We start from the raw sequence: 25,526 nt of genomic DNA, 5'->3' as shown, positions 1-25,526 counted from the left end.
TTGTCCAATCACGGCGATGATGTGTTGAGTCTTTTATAAACTGTATAGTAAAATGTTATATCTCTGGTACGAATCTGATTGCAAAAAATATTCTTATTGCAGGCTGCAGATCGAAAACAAGTTAGGTACTAAACCCAGACAATGTTTAGTTATGTGACGTTTATCAGTTTCACATTTTAACGTTTATAAAGATGTTCATGTTTCCATGGAAAACTAATATTGTGTTATATAAAATTAAACACCAACATATAATTTGTAAAAAATCATTATTTATTTAATAATATTTCAATGATTTCTTCATCGACTCATGGATATTGTCACTCTAAATATAATGATAAATAATCTGTTTTTCTATAAAGTTTCATTTTTCTGACAAAAAAATATTTGAAGCTACAAACAAGAAAGGTATATTTTGAAACAAAAAAATACAATAATCATTAAAAAAATTATAATAAAAATATCAATCACTTAATTAATTTGGTTATGACTAGGGAATATTTTATTATTAATATAGTTCTTAACGTTTAAAAGGCAAGATATACGATAATTTCTAGTTTACTTTGAGATTCATGGGTTTGCGACGAAATATATCACAGATGTATTGATTTAAATTATAGTATGTAGTCTAATGATTGTTCATAAACCTTTGTTCCGATTCCTTGAAGGGGTGTTGAAGATGTTGATATTTGACAGTACTCACCTGAAAAAAAGAAAAAAAATACATTAGTATTAAATTATTAACAAGAAAAACCACTTGCAAATTTTTATACTTTTAAGTGAAGGAAAAATATAAAAAATAATGAGTTTATTAATAAAAGAATAATAATAAATTGTTCGACTAAAAACTGTGAAGCAAATTGTAAACAGGTGATTATTCTTTAAGTTTGAGATTACACAAAGCACTGAGCCTACAAACGACTTATTTATTAAATCGTTTTATTAAATCAGGCTATGTTTCTTAGGGTAATCATTTTTAATGATTATAATTGTGAAAATATATTCTTAAATGTTAATATGCATATAAAATACTCCACCACAAAGATTTTATCTTTTATCTATTGTTCGTGTATTTTTTACAAACAATAATCTATGTAAATTTTCGTTTGTTAAAAATCTTAAATCTCCGAAAGTTCTTTATCGATTGCTTTCAAATTTCTAAACAACAACGTTGCATTTGAATACGCTTTTGTTTTTATTTACCTATATTATATAGATGGACAAAAATGCTTTATTTGAAAAACAGCGCCATCTGTTGGACTTAAAGGCAACATACAGACTGAGCCACAGCAGCGCGTGGCGGGGCATATCTAGTTTATTTATAGATCCATTAATATATGTAAAGGTGTTCGAGGGTAAATATTAAAATAATTATTTTATTCCAGGATGTGGGGAGGTAAGTGCAATACCACACGTCCGATATAGTTATACATTTTGAAAATTTTAAGAAATACAAATAAATCTTAATTATAAACGATAATTACGTGAATTCAATGAAATTCTAAGCGATACTAGTAAATCTAAACTAGAAAAATATGAAGTTTCGAAAAGGTTGTTTATTTTTTTTACATCTACCACCATGTAGAATCACCTGCCAAAGTAAGTTCCCTTTATCCCCAGACACCTGTAGGTATACATTATGAATAAATGATACTATATACAGACAAGTTGATATTTTGTTTTCCATTTTAAGTACTTATCATACCAACACCTATGGCTATATTAGGTACCTATCCTTCCTATCCAATTAAATCATCTCACTGTCAAAACAATACTTGATTTTGTCGACATGTGTGAGTGTAGGACTGAATTACACAACCTTCGCGATGTCAGCACATTATCAACGAAGGTACACAATTCTAGTACTTTACATGAGTTCTTCGAGAGACGTATTGAATCTGCGTATTGGGAGGTAAGGTGAAATTAGTTCTGGATGAGAAGATTTTTGTATCCCTGGAGATTCGCACACAGAATGAGAAAAGGGATCGGATGTCACAAATCCTGAGGGTCGCAGTGAGAGTGAGCGAGACGTTAAAAGCTTTCAAAACTAGGTACTTACATTATTTATCCACATCACGAATCTCGATAATATGATTTACAAATAAAATTCTGGAAATTCGTACTTCTGGAACTTCGCTATGGTGATTTGCTGACCTCATTTATTTTATACCGTGATTTGGGATTTTGGTTCTCATAATAATATTTGGAAACGCATAAAATTTTATCACGCGTGTTTTTAGTAGTAATATGAATAAGTATCAACAACTGATGCACTTGATTATTCGTGAATTATAATACAAACAAGTATCATCTGTTATTCTGCATGGTTCTAGTCGTGAATTATTAGCCATATAGTAAATATTATATGTTTATTTAGGCAGATGCGATATCGTGTTGCGCGTTCCAAACCTCTAAGGGCTGATAATTCAGTATAATCTGTTACTCCAGGATATTAAGAAATATTACGGTCTTACTAAAAAACGGGGTGAAAATTTTATTCAATTGAAATGACCGTGTGTGTGAAAACCTTACTAATTGAAACGTTAAAAAACTGATATAAAATAATTCATGGAAAAACACATAAGATATATACATTGCTTATCCAGTGACAATTTTTTTTGATATGAACGAGATGAAAAGTGAAGTGCAAAACTATATAAATAAAATGATTTTTTTTAGTTGAATTCTCTGAAATTTGGCGACGTTTTGATTAAAAATGTTGTTGTAAGTATTTTCAACTTTTTCATGATTGAAATTAAAATATTGCACTTTTTTAACATTAAAGTATATTTCGAATACAAAAACTAATAGGTACTTTTATCTAGTTTCTAAAATACTACTCGCTTTTACGGTGTTTTTGTTGTAGTGTGCAACAAAAACACCGTTAAACGAATGTGAAGTGGTTTTTTTTAGCTAGGCTGTAAAGTGTATGATTACAAATTGGCGGGAATCTTTAGTTGACTTTAAAAAAATGAGTTATTATTTATTTTTTTGGATAAACGATCATAAAAAATGTATTTGTTATTATGAAAACTGTCCAAAACGTCGGCTAAAGAAGGAGGGAACGCAACCCGGTATAGTACCCCAAAAATAAATCAATATAATGATTTGCATGTTCAAGACTGTAATTTTCCAAGATTTTTTTTAATTTCGTTTGTACCTCAACTAACAAAGTTAAATTATATATATATAATGTACGTTCATTTATTTATATTTGGGAAATCGACAATTCATATTTTAATTAATAGTTTGTAGTACCTATACCCAAAATAAAACCATTCTATTATTCATATAAACACGTCGAAAGGTGTTTTTAAATAGTGTTTTTGTGTTTATTTTCATGAATATCAATTGAAATTTAACTACACCTTTAAAATACTTTTCAGTAGACGAAATAGTTATAAAGCGTACAATTATTTGATTTTATTCCCATGTAGTAGAATTTTAATAATCGATTCTATATAATCGTTTTTAATCAAATAATAAAGTTTCCAATTAAAATATTAATAAACAACGCATCAAATCGCACGCCCTGAATAGCCGTATAATTTAAAAAAAGGGTTTAAACGTTTTGATAGGATCGAAAGTTTATTCGTTATTCATCACAAGTGTTCCTTACTAATAGAAAAAAATGCCAATGGTAATTTGCGCGTATTGTATTGCGCGTTAATCGGATTCCTGGATTATATAAAAACATTTTGAAATGTATAACTGAACATTTTAAAAGGTTTCGATAAAAAAAGCGAAGTTGGAATGAAAGACTCCAATGAAAATACGCACAATCATGGTCTCAGCTTAAAAACATATTTTTTAGCTTTTGTCCGTCCATCGTAGGACGTAAGCGTCCGAAAGTGAGTAAAAACTTTTGGCCTTTTTTCTTTTGTCTCCCACACATATCTAGTTGTAGCTTTAATCTCATCAGAACATATTGTTTAAGGTTTTTCTGTGTCCCACTGATGAATTTTTTTTCCACACAAGTCGACGTTCATTGTTTTAGTTGCCTCAATATTGTATTTTTATTTCCTCAGTTAAGTTATCACTTATCAGTGTGGTAGAACACAACAAATTAATTAACTTCAAAAAAACATTTTATATTACTTTGTCAAATAACCACAAACTACAAAAACATAATTGATAAACGATCTCAGGATAATGAAGCTATTCTAACTAAACCTGTTCACCAAATGCCGCATAGTTAAATTATCCTATTATTATAATTAATCTAAGCATGGGATATTGTTTGATACGCGGAATACGCACAAAGTTGTTCCTATCAAAGGATTCTAATCAGGATTAAATCTACTCAAAATTAAATTAAGTCGTTCAGATGGATAAAATCAAACGGGAACGATCACAAATCAAAACAAAGGGACTCACTCAACGACTTTGAATACCTACATAACAAATCCTTTTACTTATTCATGTTTGAATAAAGGATATTGAATTTTATGGAATATTTGAATTGTTTAGTTATTTTGTTTTCAAGCAAGGGCTTAATTTCATTAATCTTTTTTATGTAAACGAGTTTAGATATATGATCATATTTGAAATGTAAGAAAAACAAATAAATAATTCAACATATATAATCCGGGAATAATTCATCCAAAAATGTATGTAGGAAGTTTATATTATTTCGTGACCTAAAATATAATATCCAAAGATACCTCTTAAAGAGAGGAAATTAAATGAATTTAACAGATATCTACACTAATGTAAATGAGTTTCTACAAACAATAATAGTTGTGTTTACAGAAGAACTTGATTTATTATAATTATTACTAAAACAATCAACTACGAACCTACTAAAAATATGATTACACGGAAAAAACTTATTTCTATTACTTGAATCAGCAATACTCATTTTTCTCCGGGAATTTTACTTTAGTAATTCGGATACATACTAAATATTCACATACCAGCCAACAACTAAAATGATTGAAAATCCTTATGAGATGATGTGGACATATGTTCTGGATGTAAGCAGAAAAAATGTATTGATAACTAGATTTTTAATATTATATAATATCCAGAGATGATAAGTCCAGCTCGTCAGACGAAACGAGGGAGAATTGATGCAGAAGCTGTGTAAGATAAAAATGGGCCTACAGAGGATCGAGCAATCGAAATAGCGTAAGATAAGGATGCCTAAGGCGTCTTGTCAAAGTAATGTAGCTTGACCGTAAAAGCAAAATCGTTGGATAATAATGATGCCAATGGCGTCTGAACTGGATTTCTCTTTCGAAAACCCTAAGGATTTATCAGCAATCGTAACAAATTTTCTTTTTTTCCCATTCATTTAAAAGCTTGAAAGAATGTACAGGTTTTGTTAAAGATGTTACTTAAATCAATCCAATAAACCCAATGTCTCAAATTTAGATATCTAAAGATAAAATCAATATTGTCTGAATTTTGTCACCAGACCTCCTAATTAAAACATTTTGGGATACACTTCGTAATACGTGCTTGTGCCTTGAGATTGTCTCATTTCTGAAATCTTTCCGTCTTTGCGCCCTAAACCTGAAAATCCCCGTCCCAAAAGAAATCCCTCAGAGCGGAGTAGAAACTTAAATAACAACCTTTTAGTGTGCGACTTACGAATGGAAAACATCTCAAATAGCTACTCATGTTTGTGAATGGATGAATGCAACATTTTCTTGCGTTAGGGATGGAATCGTAAAGCCTGACAAAGGCAACAGAAAATAAAGCAAAAGTCTCTGAATTCTGGGGTTATTCGTCACGTTTTGAAAATTTCCTGGATGTACCAAATTACTATCATATAGGGGTCATGACAAGAATGCGTAGATAGAACATTTTCAAAACTATCAATCTGAAGTACCTTGTACACAATATACATATCTGAGGAATGAGGTTGGCAACAGAACAAAATATTTTTTTTCAGGTTGGGGTTTCGAGGGGTCAGCTTTCCGAGATGCTGTTCAATCTTTTATGTCGGCAGAACACGATGAAGAAGTAGTAGAATTAACTGATTTTACAGAGGGCACCTATATAATTTTTTCTTTTTTTTTCTTTTGTGACATCTCACCAGACCTCCCCTTTCTGTAGCATGTACGACTGTACATACACCCCGGGTGACTATATCGCCACCCGGTTGTGCGCTATTGGGAGGCAGGCGAAACATGCACTGATACAATCTTTAATGGAGCTGTTCAATTCATAGAAGGTTCCACAACCAAATATTTACCATAATATATTATGGTACATACAAACTGCTATCCCACAAATACAAATACTGTTGGAGAATGAAGCGAAGTTAAAGCAATTAAGTGTATACAAATACAAATACAAAATCCAAAAAAAATATAAATGTTTCGGATTAAACCAATATAGCGTTAATTAATGTTTCGCATTTCACATTGTTTGTCATATCGTGGGAATTTCCACGACACAACGGCACGACACGATATTGAACAGACTGACTCCAATTATTATTAAATTCATCGAACTATGCTTATTATTCTTCACGTCTGACACGTATCGTTTATGCATGATTGAAACTCGGCTAGAGATAGCATGATACTCGTTTAAAGTTCTTGTAGGTAGCATGAGAGTGCCCGATTCTACGACTATTCTATTAGTAGGTAGCATGAGAGCGCCCGTTTCTACGACTATTCTATTAGTAGGTAGCATGAGAGCGCCCGATTCTACGACTATTCTATTAGTAGGTGGCATGAGAGTGCCCGTTTCTACGACTATTCTATTATTAGGTAGCATGAAAGCACCCGTTTCTACGACTATTCTATTAGTAGGTAGCATGAGAGCACCCGTTTCTACGACTATTCTATTAGTAGGTAGCATGAGAGCGCCCGTTTCTACGACTATTCTATTAGTAGGTAGCATGAAAGCGCCCGTTTCTACGACTATTCTATTAGTAGGTAGCATGAGAGCGCCCGTTTCTACGACTATTCTATTAGTAGGTGGCAAGAGAGTGCCCGATTCTACGACTATTCTATTAGTAGGTAGCATGAGAGCGCCCGTTTCTACGACTATTTTATTAGTAGGTAGCATGAAAGCACCCGTTTCTACGACTATTCTATTAGTAGGTAGCATGAGAGCGCCCGTTTCTACGACTATTCTATTAGTAGGTAGCATGAGAGCGCCCGTTTCTACGACTATTCTATTAGTAGGTAGCATGAGAGCGCCCGTTTCTACGACTATTCTATTAGTAGGTAGCACAAGAGCGCCTGTTTCTACGACTATTCTATTAGTAGGTAGCATGAGAGCGCCCGTTTCTACGACTATTCTATTAGTAGGTAGCATGAGAGCGCCCGTTTCTACGACTATTCTATTAGTAGGTAGCATGAGAGCGCCCGTTTCTACGACTATTCTATTAGTAGGTAGCATGAGAGCGCCCCTTTCTACGACTATTCTATTAGTAGGTAGCATGAGAGCGCCCGTTTCTACAACTATTCTATTAGTAGGTAGCATGAGAGTGCCCGATTCTACGACTATTCTATTAGTAGGTAGCATGAGAGCACCCGTTTCTACGACTATTCTATTAGTAGGTAGCATGAGGGCGCCCGTTTCTACGACTATTCTATTAGTAGGTAGCATGAGCGCGCCCGTTTCTACGACTATTCTATTAGTAGGTAGCACAAGAGCGCCCGTTTCTACGACTATTCTATTAGTAGGTAGCATGAGAGCGCCCGTTTCTACGACTATTCTATTAGTAGGTAGCATGAGAGCGCCCGTTTCTACGACTATTCTATTAGTAGGTAGCATGAGAGCGCCCGTTTCTACGACTATTCTATTAGTAGGTAGCATGAGAGCGCCCGTTTCTACGACTATTCTATTAGTAGGTAGCATGAGAGCGCCCATTTCTACGACTATTCTATTAGTAGGTAGCACGAGAGCGCCCGTTTCTACGACTATTCTATTAGTAGGTAGCATGAAAGCGCCCGTTTCTACGACTATTCTATTAGTAGGTAGCATGAGAGCGCCCGTTTCTACGACTATTCTATTAGTAGGTAGCACAAGAGCGCCCGTTTCTACGACTATTCTATTAGTAGGTAGCATGAGAGCGCCCGTTTCTACGACTATTTTATTAGTAGGTAGCATGAAAGCACCCGTTTCTACGACTATTCTATTAGTAGGTAGCATGAGAGCGCCCGTTTCTACGACTATTCTATTAGTAGGTAGCATGAGAGCGCCCGTTTCTACGACTATTCTATTAGTAGGTAGCATGAGAGCGCCCGTTTCTACGACTATTCTATTAGTGGGTAGCACGAGAGCGCCCGTTTCTACGACTATTCTATTAGTAGATAGCATGAAAGCGCCCGTTTCTACGACTTTTCTATTAGTAGGTAGCATGAGAGCGCCCGTTTCTACGACTATTCTATTAGTAGGTAGCATGAGAGCGCCCGTTTCTACGACTATTCTATTAGTAGGTAGCATAAGAGCGCCCGTTTATACGACTATTCTATTAGTAGGTAGCATGAGAGCGCCCTATTCTACGACTATTCTTAAAAAAAAATTCTTGCGGTGTGGAAAACGAGCTGCGAGCATCTTTTTTTCCTGGTTGGCCTCTTCAAGACTAGCGATAAAAAAGCAGCGTCTCGAAAAGATAACAGAATATTTGGGTCATAATATTTATTCAGTTATGTTTTTTAGAAACCCCTTTTCATATTCTGTAGGCGGTTGAAAAATATACTATCTAATACAGTAGACGCGCAAAAATTCAGTAGTTTTTTATATTCAAATAGGAAAGCCGCTTAGCGAGGTGTGATTCGCTTCAGAGAAAATCTGGCGAAAAATATTCGTACGAATGAAACGATGCATATGCAAATGAGGAATATTCCAGATTCCAGAAAAATGAAAGGTGAAGCAAATTCGAGAAATCGAGGGAAAATTCGGTGCTCGCAGTCCCCGAGTTAATACGGAAAATACTTGGATAAAATTACCGAAACCACGGGTTACATAAAATGAAAATAATATTTTCAGTTAGTGGCTGAGTTGTCCAAAAAGTCGGGTTCAATCAAAAGCACCCGGTGGTTTGAGGTCAAGAAACAGTTTTCGCTTTTTGATGGCAGCACCACATTTTCAGGGAATTCACTACCTAATTACCTGGGAATGTTCATATTTCATTTTCATTAAATGATACAGAGTATTAAGAGACATACCTGACGTATTATTATTACCTGATATTTTTTTTTCAACACCAGTAAGTTAATTCAGATATATCTCTTAACAGTCTTAACCCCATGTATATACCTAATTGAATTTTCTTATTATATTGATTGTTAATTATCAGTTCACAAGCAACTATGAGTAATTTTGCTAGTTGGTACTCCCTATGGAGGTATATAATTAAAACGCGAATAACGTGTCGTTAATGAGGAGCTTTAAGTATATATTTATAAGTTACTCAAATTCATTTTTATTCTCGATCTTGAGTAAACCCAATGAGAGGGGCCGCCTTTTCACCTTGAACTGAATGCGTCAATATAGATTGATTGATCTATCATCTCTCAGAAACTCTCTAGATACTCTTCTCCCCCTAGGTTCTCAATCTAATTCCTACCAATTCCTTCTAATTAAACCTACAAGACCAGAAGATCGATAACTTGAAGGATTAATAAAAAAATACTAACACGGTCTTCAATCTTTTTTTTGCGGGTTAACTCATTTGTCAGCAAAAAATCGTCATAAACCGGGTACACTTAGAATGTCGGCAGTACGACATAAGTAGACATATATGGAACGGATAGCTCTTCGTATCACATTTTCTTAAAATTAAATTAAAATTAAAAGCACTAATCATCCATTGAGCGACTTGAAAAAAATATATTTTTAACTTTGTGAATATGTGTATAATATCATATATTTAAGTCTTATCATTCGGCAACGAAAGTCATTAAATACAAAATACATTTAATATAATAAATTTATCTATCGCTTCAAGTACGTATAAAAATATGATTGCAAATTACAATATTGAATAAGATATTTTTAAAGAAGCCTCGTTATAAGTTTCCAAATTTTCCGTAGGAAGCGTTTTTCATACCACCGAAAAAGTGAAATTCGTTATATCACATACTGAGAAAAATGAGGGAAATTTATCACGTGCAAAGTTTGGTCACAGGCAAAGAGAGAGAGCCAAGTAAAAATTGCCATTTTCCAACATGCCCCATTCCGCGGGTTATTCATTAAATGGGTCCGTAACCGTGAGGGTCACAATAAGATATCAAGGTCGAAATTGTCCAATTCGAATTTGAAAAAATGAAGGTAGATCTGACAAAACCCAGATTATTAAGGTAACTTTACCCTCATCTGTCCATAAAAAAGTAAGTGTATATGTATTATATAAATATTAAGATATTATTTTCAGGATGAAAGTGGAAGAGTGGTTCCAGGTAAATCCCTAAAAAATATATAGAGAGCCCATTTTCAACAAACTGTCAGCGGCAGGTACGGGCTTGTCTGCTCTCTGCGTAGGTACTAAGGGTGATATTTAAAAGAACGTTGCTCTGCGAAATTAAGTTATTTAAACAGGTCAAAAAATGACTCATCGAGTACAAGCCTATCCGTTTCAAAGTATTTTTAAAAGTCATCTGTGTAAAAAGAGTATAAAAGTATCTGATATTTTCATTCTTTATTCCATTGCGCATCTATTAGTTCAAGTATATGTAATTCAAATAACCATTTTAAGTAATATTATTTATGCGAAAGTTTGTTCGTTTGTTTTGTTTATCGTTCTTTCACGTTGCAACGGAGACACCGATCGACGCATTTTTTTCATAGGAGTAGATGGAGGACTGAGAAGTGTTTTTGAAGCCGGAAAAACATTCGGTTCCTGTGGGAAAATCATTTATACCGTAATTTTTCCTAGTACCACGCGAGCAAAGCCAGTTATTTTTAAATAATAAAGAAAAAATAAATTATTGCAACTCACAGAATTCAAACGATATATATATACGAGTATATACAGTAAAAACTTAGCTGTGGCTATTTCATGCAAATTTAAAACAAAACATCATTCAACTACTCTACATGTACATAATTATGAGTATGTAAATCCTTTTCTTTTGTTAGCATCGGTAAACAAAAAAACGTACACCGACATAGTAACCTTTAACGCCGCCCATATCGTTACTATAAAAGCAAGACCTAACGTTATACAGCGATAAATTATGAAAACGTGTGTTTTTCAATAAAAGTGGTTGTCATCCTACTATTTTGTAAATAAATTATTACATATTTTTTGTAAGGAAACGTTCATTTTTTGTCAACAAATAATCAACCACATTTATTATTCAATTTCAACCTATAATGACACAATCTATTAACTGGCTGACTGATGACGGTTTCGTCGAGCTAGTTATTGCTGTGAGCTGTGGTTAGCGCTACATGAAAAAGGGCACTTTTTGTTGTCCATATTATCATTTTCTTAATTATTGCCAGCAACCCGGCCGTATGTTGACATAATACAAATTGAAGTATGTCACCTGCCTTACTACGTTTGTTCCAAATTTAAAAATTATTAAAATGTCTAACGGGAAATTATTCAAAAGTGAAGAAAAAATCATAACAAAATATGAATAAAAATGCAAAATTTGAAAAATTTAAAATAAAAATCTATAAAAAAATAGAGGAAATTCATTTAAAAAATGATCATATATTGCATAAAAATCATGGAATAAATGTAATGTTTTGTAAAATACAGTGATGTCATAATTACATAAATATTTTTATTATTTATTTTCTTAAAAATAAATTAAACAAATATAAAAAAAAAAGAATCAATGCAAACTTTAAAAATAGGTACAGAAATCAATCGAAACCTTAATCTTAATAATTGTTTAAAAAAGTATTAAGATAATAAAACGTAAATTTAAAATAGATTAGAAAAATATGAATACGGTTTAAATATGAAAAACATTTGATTTACACATTTGACATAATATATTATAAAAGTGTATCTCCTGCGGAAAAATGTTTCCAAAACATCCGATAAAAATAAAAAGGTTTTAGTTTTTAGTTGTCTTTTTAGTTAAGTTTTGCCTAAATACTATGATATATTATTATTCAATAATGTATATGTGATTAAGTAAATCACGTTCGTAAAGTTACTTAAAAGGCACAAATTTTATAGCTCATGATATAAATAACTAAAAAAAGTTTAATTTGAATTTAAATGAAATACGAAAAGTTGCACAGTAACAAACGGTGAAACTCATTTGTGAGGTTTGCTGTTACAAATAGCGTCTGCGTAATAATCAAAATAGTATTGAATTTCCCAAATTCCACCAATTAAACGAACGAAATGTGATGATTTAGATGACTTATTTGATAACCTGTAAAAAAAATTATATTAAAGAAACTTTTGCAATTATCTAAAATTGATTGATTCTGCTCCGGTAGTTTATAAGTTTTCAAGTTACGTGGAATGTGGATAAATAGTATTTCGCGTGCTGCTTAGTATAGTAAACCGGCAATAGCGTGTTTGTATCTACCCATTGAGGTGATTGTATTTCGTTGTATGGGCATCTTTGTGGTGACTTCCAGTATTGCCCTCGGTAAAATACACCATTTCATATCCAGCATTATTGGATTTCCTCCCAAAGTAGTTCAAGGTCGTCCCTGAATTTCCTCTACCTCCATTGAAAGAGGACAGAGGCACTTTAAGACGAGTAATAAATCTCGCTGAATTAATGTGGTAAATTATTTTGGTATTATGTTTCATGGCCCCAGAAACTTTCTTCTTACTCTTTGCTAGGGGAGATTGAATTCCGAATACTTAATTCTGAATGGTTGATGTTAAAGACGGAATAAAATGCATTTAAAAAATCTACATTAAATAGTCAGTGGGACCCAGGTACCCATACCGGAAATTGTGAGAAGGGTGTACATTGGAAAGTTATGTAAAGTGGGAAAAGAAAGGTTGAAAGATATTCAAATCAAATTTAAAAATATAGTTTAAGCAACGCGTGTTGGTTAATTCATGGGCTCTCAGGGGAGTGTTTTCTACTATAGAACCAATGGACAGAAACTCTTGTCTGTTGAATATTGTCGGGTTTTGAATCGATGACCTCTGAACGTGGGGCTGATGCTTCTCACCTTTCTGCCACGAGAATCGTCGAACTATGGATTAATTACACCCCGAGGCGAGGGGAAATTCAGTCTTAAACACAATTAACGGTAAAAGTTTTTTTTTCTTAAGTTTCACTTTGGCTCAAGTGTGGAGCGACAACTTTTTCTGGAAGTTTATTCCATGGAGAAATTAAAACCGAAGTTACCTTAACTTCAACGTCTTGGGCGACGTTTAGCGAAATGTCATAGAACTTATTATGCTCCTAGTTTTTCAGCAACATTTTTATAAACTTATAAAATGTCTGAAAATAACATCCCGCCTTATTACACAGCAAATTTTTTCAGTGTTCAGCAGACACGGAAATGATGTCACGACGTTCGTCTTTGCACAATTCCTCTTTGACGTCCATCAGTCGCGTATGTGTCAATCGAAACGAGAAGAATTGAAAATCGTTCCTGGAAAACCAATTTACACCGCAGTGACACAACATGCAAATAGGTGTAATCAACACTCGACGCTAAGGCGATCGACGAAAAACCGGAACGGCAAAAAAATTTATCACTATAAAAAGCGAATGGCAAAACGCCGAAGACGTCAGCAGAAAATCTAGCACGAAAAATATGTAAGCTACATACGCGATTGGTAAAATATCCATATCATTATGTTTGCATTTGTAAACTCTCTGACTGATATGGGTAATGGACGTAACGGCTTACCTATGAACTCACTGCTTACTTATATCAATGTGAGAATCTCAGTGTCTCAAAACTATTAAAAATAATATAACTGACAGCTCTAGAAAAGGCTTATATATATTATATACTAGCTAACATGTACCCGGCGTTGCTTGGGGTTATGAGTAATCTATAGTTAAATTTTGAGGTTGTGAATTCTAGTGTACCTGAAAATTGGGTGAATTTTGAGGTCAAAATTATATTATTGTAAAGATTTGAAATTTTTTATCTTTAAGTATTTGTTTCTTCCTTCAGACTTCTTCAATCATTCATGAATGTATGCCATATTGTTACTATTAGAAAAACCATATTGAGTATATTGACTTTTATACCATTCCGAATCTCATTTTAGTGCAGATATAATACGTTAAGTCTTCCTTGAATGTCCCCAACTTCTTTTACCAATCAAACAATCTCTAAAAACTCCTGGTAATAGTAAGAAAAAACTTTGACATTTTCATCTAAATACGTCTAGTAGTCTATATGGCACACACATCAGTACATTGCTCTTTATTTGCATATATTATTTTTCTCTCTCTCAAACGAAAGCGAGTTTTGCCCATATTTTACGTAAGTACCTACCTTTTATGTGTGTACATGCGAACTTGTACTCATATTTATTTTGTACTCGCAACTCCTAGCCTACAAACAATTTCGCAGACCTCATTTCAATAAACGCGAAATGGATTGAACATAAGCCCAAAACTTCTACCTATATGATAAATTTATGGTTTTTACGATCAAGATATATGAAGCTTATTCGCAACGTTTTAAAGACATACCAAATTTGTTAAGAGCGAAATTCCGCACGCTGTTTTCGATGCAATGTTTAGACACTTTCAATTTTTTTATCACAAAATAAAATAAGGTTTTATCGACAAAATGTTTTTCAATACCTCGGGGGTGAATATAATATGTTATTTTTTTTTTTTTAATTGTGTAAAAAATATTAACATAATTTAATTCTAAATACAACATCAACGATGTGGAATCCCCATATTATTATTTATTTTTAAAATAAATAAAAATACTTTTTATTATATAAGAAGTCTATCGAACAATATACTCTACGAGAGGACGTCAAAGAGAGAGGTTATTCATTTTTGCTGCAAAAAAATTGGCGAACATGTAGGCACATCACAAAAAAGGTCATAGTATCAGTTAGCTATTAAGTTATTATGCATCATCGTTAGTCAATTTTTTACAACATCCGTAGAGTCGCCCAGCTAAAGATTCCTACTAGCGGTGTAAAATATTATAGAGTTCACCTACACAGGAATTGTGTTTCTATGTTTCTTTCCAAACTTTTGTAGCAAGGAAAATAGCTTTAATTTTCTATATGTGATACCGATTTTCGTTCAGTTTGGGCGCAATATCTGACATTAGTCGTTGTTTTACGTGTTACGTGAAAATGTTGCGTGGTTATTTCAGAATATATAGAAATAATGTTAAAAAGATTATGGGTTGACGAGACTGTGTTTTTTTATTACTGATTTGAAGGGGTGTTTCTGTTCAGTATTGATATTTCGCATAAATTTTTTATTATTTATTTTACATTTTGTGATAGACACTTTTATAAAAATGATTTCTTGTTTTTTAAAGGCGTGACCATTTTATTTTTTCTTTGATGGTATCTCTATACTACATCTGCAAATCTGTATGAAATCGTTAAGAATGAAAACAATGATTGTGTAAAGCAAAGTGTTTCCACAGGGATCGGGTATGGAAATAAATATGAATGTGGGTATGGAACAACGTCCACAACGGAGTACTGGTACCTACCTTGATGTATGGAAATGAGGAATGGAATTGGCAAAGAAAGGATGAAAGTAGATTGAATGCTGTTAAATTGAGATCCCTGAGGCGCATGTGTGGTAAAACCATGTTTGATCGTGTGAGGAATGTGGAGATCCGCAAAGAGTGCAAGGCTGATGTAAGCGTAATGAGTAACATTAAGAAAGAGACCCTTAGATGGTTTGGGCATGTAGAGCGAATGAGCGAAGATAGGAGTGTAAGGAGGATATATGATGCAAATGCGAATGGTAGCAGAAGTCGGGAACGCCCGAGGAAGACATGGGACGATCAAGTGAATCAGATACTCGAATCGGGCCATGTCAAGGGTCAGAATAATAGAAGAGTATGTATGAGACGATGTATGAATGTGAATGAGGCAAGAAGTTTGTGCCAAGACCGAGTTGTTTGGCGGTCCGTCCTCTCTGCCTACTCCTGCGGGGAAACGGCGTGATGGTTTACCAGTATACCATATAAAATATTTGCATTTGACAGTTAAATAGAGCAAGAAGTAGTATTTTATTTACATTTGCTCCACACAGAAGGCCCTGAACAAAAAAATCCCTTAGGGCCTATGTAATCTTTGAGGATGCTGTGTGGAGGGTTTTTTTAGGGAAGGGAGACGAAGTTCTGGGAAGGAAAAAAGGTATCAGGAGTGTGTAGGAATCTGCGAATCAATGTTTCCAGGAGTGACGTAATTCATCCCTCCCACTGCGGTGCAAGGCGATAGGTCGAGAGAGTCCGGCTGGAGAGGTCAAAAGGTATCCGTCAACCAGTATCTCCGTATCCGACCCACCACGCAGTAGGTGGGCAAACGCATCCGCCGCCTAGACTTAGACAAACCTCACCCCAAGAACCCGGGCACCCCTGCTAAGTCACGAAACGTAGTGAACCAATGACGGCTGTGTTGATTATCCAATAAACCCGGAATTCCCACCTCCCAAATTGAAATAGTGGCAAGTAATACGGTCAAAATATTTAAAAACCGTAAATTGGGAAGAATATTTGTATGCGAATGTTGTTATTGTGGTCCTACTCCGATTATGTTCGGCAAAAACACCGAACAAATAGAAAACACATTATTTCGGTCTTTTCCAATAATGAAGGGTACAATATATGGCATTTCTTTCGTAGTTCGCCCGGTTCTGCAATGATGCTTTGCACTTCCCCGTGGCTAGTTACCTCATTATTCTCACCCCTGAAATATGATTGTAATCTTCGCGAAGATGGCCTTAAAGAATTTTAAAAAAAATGCAATACGAAGACTCTTCGGTAAAAATTTTTTTTTGAAAATAACCTAAAAATATTTTCTCCCACTACCCCAGTAAGCATAAAATGTTGCTCGTGATGGAAGACTCAGCCAGAAAAATAATTGAACTCACGACGCTTGAGCTACCACTCTGGGTTCCAACTAATCCGTTGACCGGTCATCAAATACAATTTCATAATGAGAAAATTAGAAAAACCAATTGATTTAATAAATAAAACATACCTACTGTTATAATTGTCAAACAGAAGAATTTTCACTGACTTGGTATTTCTATATAAAATTCTAAATGATTTAGTTGATAGTCCGGTATTGCTAGAATTGATAAAAGGATTTATTTCGGTTTAGAAATTCTAGGACTAACAACCATATGTATTTTTTATTTTATTTTATTTTTCTATTTATTTCTGTACTACTAGTGATATTAAACACATCTATATCCGCTGGTAAGGTATTTAGCAAGGTCATACCTCTTGTCATGCTATGTTGGGCAATGACATCTGTCCGACCCTGCGGTATGCAGAATAGGTCGTGGCTACGATTTCGACAGTATTTATCAGGAACGAATAAGCCACAGCATGACAGGAGATATAGACAATCGATAAGGTTTTTTAGTTACTTTAATTAAAATACCACGAGTCCGGCACTACGCCTTTGCCTGGTCTCCAGGCTTTGGTAATTTGTCTCCTTTGACAGTTCCACGTGATGCATGAATTTCGGATATATTCCGTATGATCGCATGTAAACATACCTTAGGATTTTTTTTTGAATTTGTTCAATCATATTTATGTATTTAAGTTGATAAGGTATCCAGACAGTGCTGGCGTACTCCAGCTTGCTTCTGACCACTCCGTTGAACATGGCGGTCATTGCTTCTATGTTATTGAATTGTTTGCAAGATCTAATTACAAAACCAAGAGTTGGGATCAAAGATCACCCCAAGGTCCTTGATGATGTTTACGCGTGTTAGTACTTCACCATTAATTCTATACTGGCATAATAGCGGATTTTGTGAACGACTATAAGTCATAACAACGCATTTTTTATATTGAAATTAAGTTTATTTTCTACCGACCATATCATGATTGAATCGAGGTCGGCCTGCAGTTTTGAATAATCATCATCTGATTCGATTTCCTTCATCAGTTTCATGTCATCCGAGAATAGTAGACATGAGCTGTGACGTATGCAGTCCTGAATGTCATCTATCAGAATAAGGAATAACATAGGACCGAGATTCGATCCTTGAGGAATTCCTGACAGAGCTGCAAACTTATGGAAGTCGTATCCATTTACATTTACATACTGACTTTTAAATATGGCGCAAAAAATGTCAGTAAGGGTTGATTAAAACCTATTTTATGCATCTTTCTTATTAGAATATCGTGATCTACTCGGTCAAATGCCTTTGCGAAGTCCGTGTAGATTACGTCCGTCTGATGCCTACAGTCTAGGCTTTATGCTACCCGTCGAGAGAAAGAGAGTAAGTTGGTTACCGTTGATTTTATCGGTAAGAATCCATGTTGATTACCTCTTAAGAAAGGCGTGATTTGTGGACTGATTTTATCACAGATAATCATTTCAAATTTTTTTGGAATTGTTGACGTCAGTCTTTTCATCAGCTTTGTGAATGGGGCTGACCCTCGTTAGTTTCCAACACTGTGGAAATGTGAAAGACATGATGCAGAGATTAAATATGTACGCAAAGGATACACAGATATTTGGAGAGATTTTTATAATTATTGAAGGAGGATTACCGTCCGGCCGAGTATTCCGGATACAAGCTTCTATTTACTGGATGTTGGTCAATCCGAGTAAGATATCTCCAACGTTCCATGGTGATGCTGTTGGGATATTGGTTTCAAGTTTCGGGGTTATTTGACTATAAACGGAATGAAAATGGTCAGCAAAATTATTAACAATTGTGTCAGGGTTAGTAAAAGTTACGCCTTCCTCAATCAAGCATGTTGGTGAGGTTGGGTTAACTTTTTGTGACCTAATATAGTTCTAGAAAAACTTTATGTCGTCTTTGATCCCATTCTGAACATCCCATTCTGAACACTCTTTGCCCAGGATACTAATGGAGGGAAACAATTATACCAAGTCAGTAGGCATCTTCAATTTATCTAAACAAATTTAAAATGTTATTAATGAAGCAATTCAAATATATATTTCTTTATATTCACATGTAAAAGCCCGAAAAAGGGCGTTACAAAATAAATAATGTAAACTATTGACAAATAATTGACAAGCCTTTCCATTTATAATCGAAACGTCTATTTTCCATGAAACCTAAGTCGATTTATTGTCTTATGCCATTTCAAGGTAAATTCATGTATAAGGGGAATGACGTTTCAAATTATGGTTTAATAAGAAATTGATACCTTTAGCATGTAGATATTGTGTATGTTGGTAGAGACGATTAAATATGCTTTGATTGTATTTTAACATGCACAAATACACATGCTGGAGTCATGAAGTACGGAACGGTACAGTTTACGCTGTGTGTGTCTACTAAATTGTCGTCTGCATTCTTATTTTATTTTACTTATTTATACATATAAGTTTACTAACTCTAACTTACTAACACTAAATTTTATACTCACAATCTATATTGAATAAATTTAACAGTGTATTTTGTATGGTTTCTGGCAGCGCATTTTAATATTCATCGTTTTAGACTGAAAACGGTTTTGCGTATTGGCTTTACTTATTTTACTTCAAAACTTCGTTTGAGTCAAGGCATCAAAAGCATCCTGATGGCTAATATAAAACTGAAAATTCCAAACATAAAAAGCTGTAAAAATTTCACATCGGCAGAGCTCTCTGTGATTTTAAACAAATTTGCTGTGGAAACTAACTAACTAACCATCACGCCGTTTCCCCGCAGGGGAAGGCAGAAAAGACGGACCGCCAAACAACTTGGTCTTGGCACAAACTTCATGCCTCATTCACATTCATACATCGTCTCATACATACTCTTCTATTATTCTGACTCTTGACATGACCCGACTCGAGTATCTGATTCACTTGATCAAGCCATGTCTTCTTCGGAAAGACATGGAAAATAAGATAAAAAATAATACATTCAATATAACCAAAATGATAACACGATATATGATGTTGTTTCGAAAAACAACAAACTTTTTTCAGACTACATTTACTAAACATTTTCCCTGTTTTCCGTGGTATATTGTTTTCATTCGTTGTCTATTAAAATCGAGTTTCGAGACGAACCAAGTTTCTTTGTTTGAGAATATTAAATTTGAAGAATTAATTTGTTTTAAATAAATTTCAGAAATAATTTTGGAGAAACAATATTTTTGTAGAATTCCACAACATTGTAACAATATCATGCTCTTTGTCTAGCGCCAGAGGGAATGTGAAATTGGTTTTGGCTCGTCAGAGTGAAAGAATTTTTCATGAACGATTCTGTGAATCAAAGGTGCTCTGGAACGCTTTTGAATAAATGAAAAAAAAATTTAACATTTTACCACTTTTTCCCCGCCAAGCTATAAACATCACATTAACTCAAAAAATAGAAACAAATATGAAAAATAACTTTTTATTCTTATAAAAATAAAAAAAAATAGATTAATTTTATCTACTAAAAAAATAATAACGTTCGTTTTTTAATAATAGCAAAATAAATTTGTCATTTAAAAAAAATAAAAAACCCTATATTCACCACTATTTAATAAAAAAAGGTTCTACGTGTTTGAAAACCATTGGTTTCTTTGTCAGAATGTAAGTACATATAATGAAAATTAACAAATTAAGGATAGGCAAACAAGTATTGAAAAATAAGTGCACATTAATATAGTTAGATTTATTTAATTTAATTTACTTTTAAAATAATAAATAATTAATCACCGCTCATTGTAACATTTTTGTCTTTGAGTACTATTTGTCTATTCCTATGTTGCTTATTTTCATTATAAGTTTATCTTGACGAAAAAACCATTTGTTTTGAAACATTTTGATCATTTTTCATTAAATAGTGGTGTATAAAAAGTTATTAATATTTATTTAAATTAATAAAAATTGATTTTGTAACTCTTCACAATAGAAAAAAATTAAAGGCTTTTGTTATTCTAATACTTCAAAGGGAATTTCCGAAGAAAAATATTGTATCTACATAAATAAATAAAATGATTCCGTGTAATATTGACCAAAAAGGTCGATTCATAGAATGTTATAACCAATATTGTATAATATTTTGCAGAATTAACAATTCCTTCGTGAAAAATTATTGAAAAAGAGATATGCTACGGACGAGTTCGGACGTCGTCAGAGCCCACGCCACTTTGAATCAGAAAAAGTGAGATTATTTACACATTATTAATTACTAATTAGTCTAGAAAACTGAAAAGTTATAAAAATGATTTAACTCACTCTATAAATCGATGATCAAAGAAGACTTCAGAAGCTTCCGAATCGCTCCTTGGAAGAATCAGTTTAGGCAGCACCATTCCCTTTTTTCTTCGACCTTTGATGCTCATCATCGGTTGGCAGAAGTTGAGCAGGTCAGGAGTTGTGTGTGGACTATGTGGACTTAGAATCATGAGTTTCCTCGTACTATCTTGCGAAGTGCCCATCCCAAAGAATGGCCCTCCTGAAGGTGGAAGACTCAGGTGTTGTGGAGTAAGTCTTCTTTCAACTCCAGCAAATAATCCTCTTCTCCTTTCAGCTGTTATTTGTCCATCTTCTACATTGAGCGAACCACCCATTTCTTCTCCAGATAAAGCCCTTCTTTTAAGTCTCATATCACGATCATAACTTTCGAAGCTTCTGTTCTCAGTACCAGCAGTCAATACTTTGCGAACGTCTCTTTCACTTGTCGTCAGGAATGACCCTCTATGTGAATGCAACGTCTTCTCAGAATTAACACTGAGTGTGTTGGAAGAACTTTCTTTTGCAATTCTAAGACTTTCCATTGATTTTGCCGTTTCAACGCGCCCAGCAGTGAGATATTGACCGGAGGAACTGACTGTTTTTTGACCAAATAATTTAATTTCTGGTTCATATTCTTCTTGACTTGAGCTAGAAGTGCCGCTTCGAGAAAAAAGGCCTAGTTTAGCGGAGAAGCGGTGGTCAGAAAATCTGGAGGTGGAAACAACGCCACCTGTTTCCTTTTGATAGTCAGATTTATTTTGACCTCCCGCTGAACCTTCATAATAGACCTTTGTTATCTTTTTGCCATTTGCATCAGTCTCAGAAATAGTTTCAGTCGATTCCTCGGATTCATTAGAAGCTTGGTGGGTGATGATTTGACATGTTGGTATTATTTCACCTTTCTCGTCGTCGATCTGACTTGTTCCTCTGCACACAGTTTGTGATGAAGATCTGGAGACGTTTTCTGATACGCTCGATTTCTGACTGCTTTGACTGGACTGGGTTGAAAAATTTAATTGTGATTTTAGTAAATCTTTTTGTAAAACTTCACGAGTATCGTCACCTTCATTTAATAATGACTGAAGAGATCTTTTCATGGATGAGAAACTCGATGAGCTTTTTTGAGTCGAACTACTGGAAAAAGTAGTGACATGGGCTTGAACTTTGGTGGATTTCTGTTTGACCACGCTATGTGAAGTCACTTTTCCCTCCCGTAGCTGAGTTTCATCTTCCTCTTCCATATTGGTGGATGAATTATATTATAATTTTATTTATGTTAAAAAAATGTTTCAGCACAACATCAAAAAATAACCATGTTTATTTTTTAAATATTCGATAGGTGTTTCAGTTTTTAAATTGAAATATTAATAGTATTGCTTTTATTGCTAAAATTTAAGTAATCGTATCTGCCTGAAAAAAAAAAACAAACATTTATTTTCACGTCAGATTTTTTTTACACTTCATTTACAACACTGTAATTAAAAGCCAAGCAATTATTGCGAGTGCGTGGTACTTAACACGTCAGGGGGTTGCACATTATTTTATTTTGGGTTTTAATTTAAACCTGGGGAATTAATTCACTGACCCCAATAAGAAAAGTTAAAAGCGTTAAACAGAGCGTTAGATATTTTATGTTTAGAATGTATAGGAAAAGGAGACAGAAAAATAGCATTACTCTTTTACCCATCAACTAAGATTTTGATGTTTGAAATGTTAAAAATTTCAAAAATACAAATAATATTTACAATATTTCTATAATGTTATGTGTTTGTCTGATGTTGGTATGTAAATGTAATGTAATGTATGAATGAGTTGATAATGTGCGTAAAGGTAAATTGTAAGTTGTTCTCGAAACTTCCACTGATCACTATAATATACATAGCTAGAGTATTTGGCCACCACTCAATCTACATGGATTACTATGTACACTTAAAAACATTTAAGCAAACTCATTTATATATAAAGGACGTAAGTGTAGTAAACTGAATCGTTAGATTCTCGTAAGATATTACAAGTCAATGCAAGATGGGTTAATGTTATCACAACATGGAAATTATGGCTTAAATGAGGCATGCGTAATACACAACATCGAAAACACAAGACAGGAGTTAATCTACGCAGTAATAATAAAATAGTGAATTACTGCCTTAAACGTCATCTTTTATTGGATGTTATGTTACTCTCCCGACTTGTCCTGTAGTGCGAGGTTGTCCTGGCCGGCTAGGGTGTTTCCCAGTTCATTGGAGGCCTGAGTCAAGGCTTGGACCTGCTCGGCATTGAGTCCTGAAGCCTTGACCTGAACCTTCGCACTCTTGCTGGACTCCTGAGATTCGCTAGACTGTTCTTTGCGAACTGTGGACTCGTTTCCGAACTCGTCGATGTGAGTTTCTTCTTCCCACTCTTCCTCATAGCTGCTCTGGAAGGACTGTTTGAACTCTTGGCGAGCTTCGATGGAAACCTTCTTCTGTTCGGTCTGTGACTGCAACACCGAATTCATCGTCTGCTGGACCAGCTCGGTCGAGTTTGAAATTTTGTCAGACATTTTTATTTGAAGTTTGAGGTTTACAATTTAACGATTGATGATTGATTCTGGAGTAGTTTTTTAATCTAGAACGTGGAAAAATATTGATATAAAAGATGAAAACATAAAATAGTGTGTGTTAATTACAAAAACGTAAACGAAGTAGGTGCGTAAAAATGTTTATGTGTTTATTATGTATGTGTTGTTTGGATTGTGACCGATTTATCCTTTCCTAATCCATGAAACATGATACGACTCCATTTAAAACATCCACCTATTAAGTACAACACAAAAATCTGATAAGACATTAAAAATTAAACCTTATGCCCTTGGCATACTATAAATGTTTTTCTTTGTTTCTCGAAAGAAAGCTAATAAAAAAATCCTATTTGCTTTTAACTCTCAATGATTAAATTAGCATGCGAATAAACCACCTTTCCTGAAATAAACTGAAAGAAAAATTGGACACAAACGATTTCGTTTTAATAAAGACGTCAGGTACTTATTATTTTTTTTTACTTACTTATTCACACCAATAAGAATAAACTGAACGGGAAGATTTTCAACTTTATTATGGTTTATTAATCCAGCGAGGCTTTCAAATAATTCATTAAATTAATTTAAGCAACTTCACGGGCTTAGCATTTCAAATCTAGCAATCAAAAACAGTTGTCTATTCGTTTAGCAGCTGGGAAATAATTGAATGATTTTAGTTTTTCTAAAAAATTGAAATCTTTTGAACAAAAAGACATTTTATTTTCTTATGAAGGGTAATGGAGAGAAGTAAAACATTATTTCTTAAAAGGATTGTAGCGTTGAGTTGTCACTTAATCAAACATATTTTATTGACAGAATCGTAGCTGCTCTCGAGTACTTGTATTAAATGCCCCGAGTACAAAAGCTTGTGAGAAAATATCGTTTGAAATGTCAGCATGGTTGATAACGGATAAACTATGATATATTTAAAATGTTTTATTCGTACAAAAAAGGAAAAAATTATCAATATATTAGCAGCAAAATATTTATATACAATATACATTAAAAAAATATATTCGTCTTCAGCATAAAATAGTGTTTTTTTCGAAAGCAAAAAAGTTTTATGTTTATAGTGAAATTTACGTAAAAACCTCAATAAATTAAAAATTAATATGAAAAAAATTAGTAAATCCAATCGGGCCAAAAAGTAAGTATTCGTCGTAAAGCGTTTTGAGTATACCAATTTGAAATCCGATTCAATTATTTCAGGTGAAAATCGTGTAAGATAAAATAATTGCTCCCTGGCATTCGTGAGTTTTTGAGAGGCAAAAAGGTAAGGTTTTCAAACCAAAACTTGAGCTTGAGAATGAATAATGTGGTGCTATAAGTCTTTTTGAATAATAAAAACATTTTTCTCCACAATTTTTCAAATCTGACTGCAAATTTATCAGCGCTTAAGCGTGGTTTGCAATAGTGCGGTTTTTCTCTCCGCTTCAATAAAGCCCCGTTAAGGCGTGTTAGGAAATTAAAATATTGTAAATAACTTGTACTAAGTACTGATACTCAAAAACGTTTGATAAGAGATTAAGTTCTTGTTAATTTAACGAAATTAAGTAATATGCAAACATAATATCTTTGAAGAATAAATATATTTTTATTACATCAAAAGAAAAAAATATAAGCGTGGCATAATTTGAGAAATACAGCTAGATTGAAATGAATCAATTTAAAATCCTGTCATGGAGTACCTTTGACAGAAGTATCATTTTTACCGAATTTCATAAAATTATTATGTAC

General features: G+C 33.7%; 3 protein-coding genes across 5 annotated transcripts in view; all 3 read right to left on the bottom strand.

Annotated features, from left to right (window-relative positions):
* The window catches only part of dnc (phosphodiesterase dunce), a 622,938-nt gene that overhangs the window by 345,441 nt on the left and 251,971 nt on the right, over positions 1-25,526 (bottom strand). The gene's annotated exons all lie outside the window — the stretch shown is intronic.
* On the bottom strand, positions 322-22,492 carry LOC149426432 (uncharacterized). The gene is made up of 2 exons (XM_089651470.1): positions 21,233-22,492; positions 322-700 (listed from the first exon to the last, which is right to left on the bottom strand). The coding sequence occupies exons 1-2, from the start codon at positions 22,471-22,473 to the stop codon at positions 697-699; spliced, it is 1,245 nt and encodes a 414-aa protein (XP_089507596.1). The 5' UTR covers positions 22,474-22,492; the 3' UTR covers positions 322-696.
* Positions 22,503-23,839, bottom strand: LOC149426431 (uncharacterized). Its single transcript, XM_089651484.1, has 2 exons — positions 23,376-23,839; positions 22,503-22,642 (listed from the first exon to the last, which is right to left on the bottom strand). Exon 1 carries the CDS (start codon positions 23,772-23,774, stop codon positions 23,409-23,411), a length of 366 nt encoding a protein of 121 aa, XP_089507610.1. The 5' UTR covers positions 23,775-23,839; the 3' UTR covers positions 22,503-22,642; positions 23,376-23,408.

Source organism: Hesperophylax consimilis, chromosome 1 (assembly GCF_061612785.1).
Source record: "Hesperophylax consimilis isolate HC1 chromosome 1, BYU_Hcon_1.0, whole genome shotgun sequence".
Lineage (NCBI taxonomy): Eukaryota > Metazoa > Arthropoda > Insecta > Trichoptera > Limnephilidae > Hesperophylax > Hesperophylax consimilis.
The sequence above is the reverse complement of the archived record's forward strand: the minus strand, read 5'-3'. Positions and strand labels throughout refer to the sequence as shown.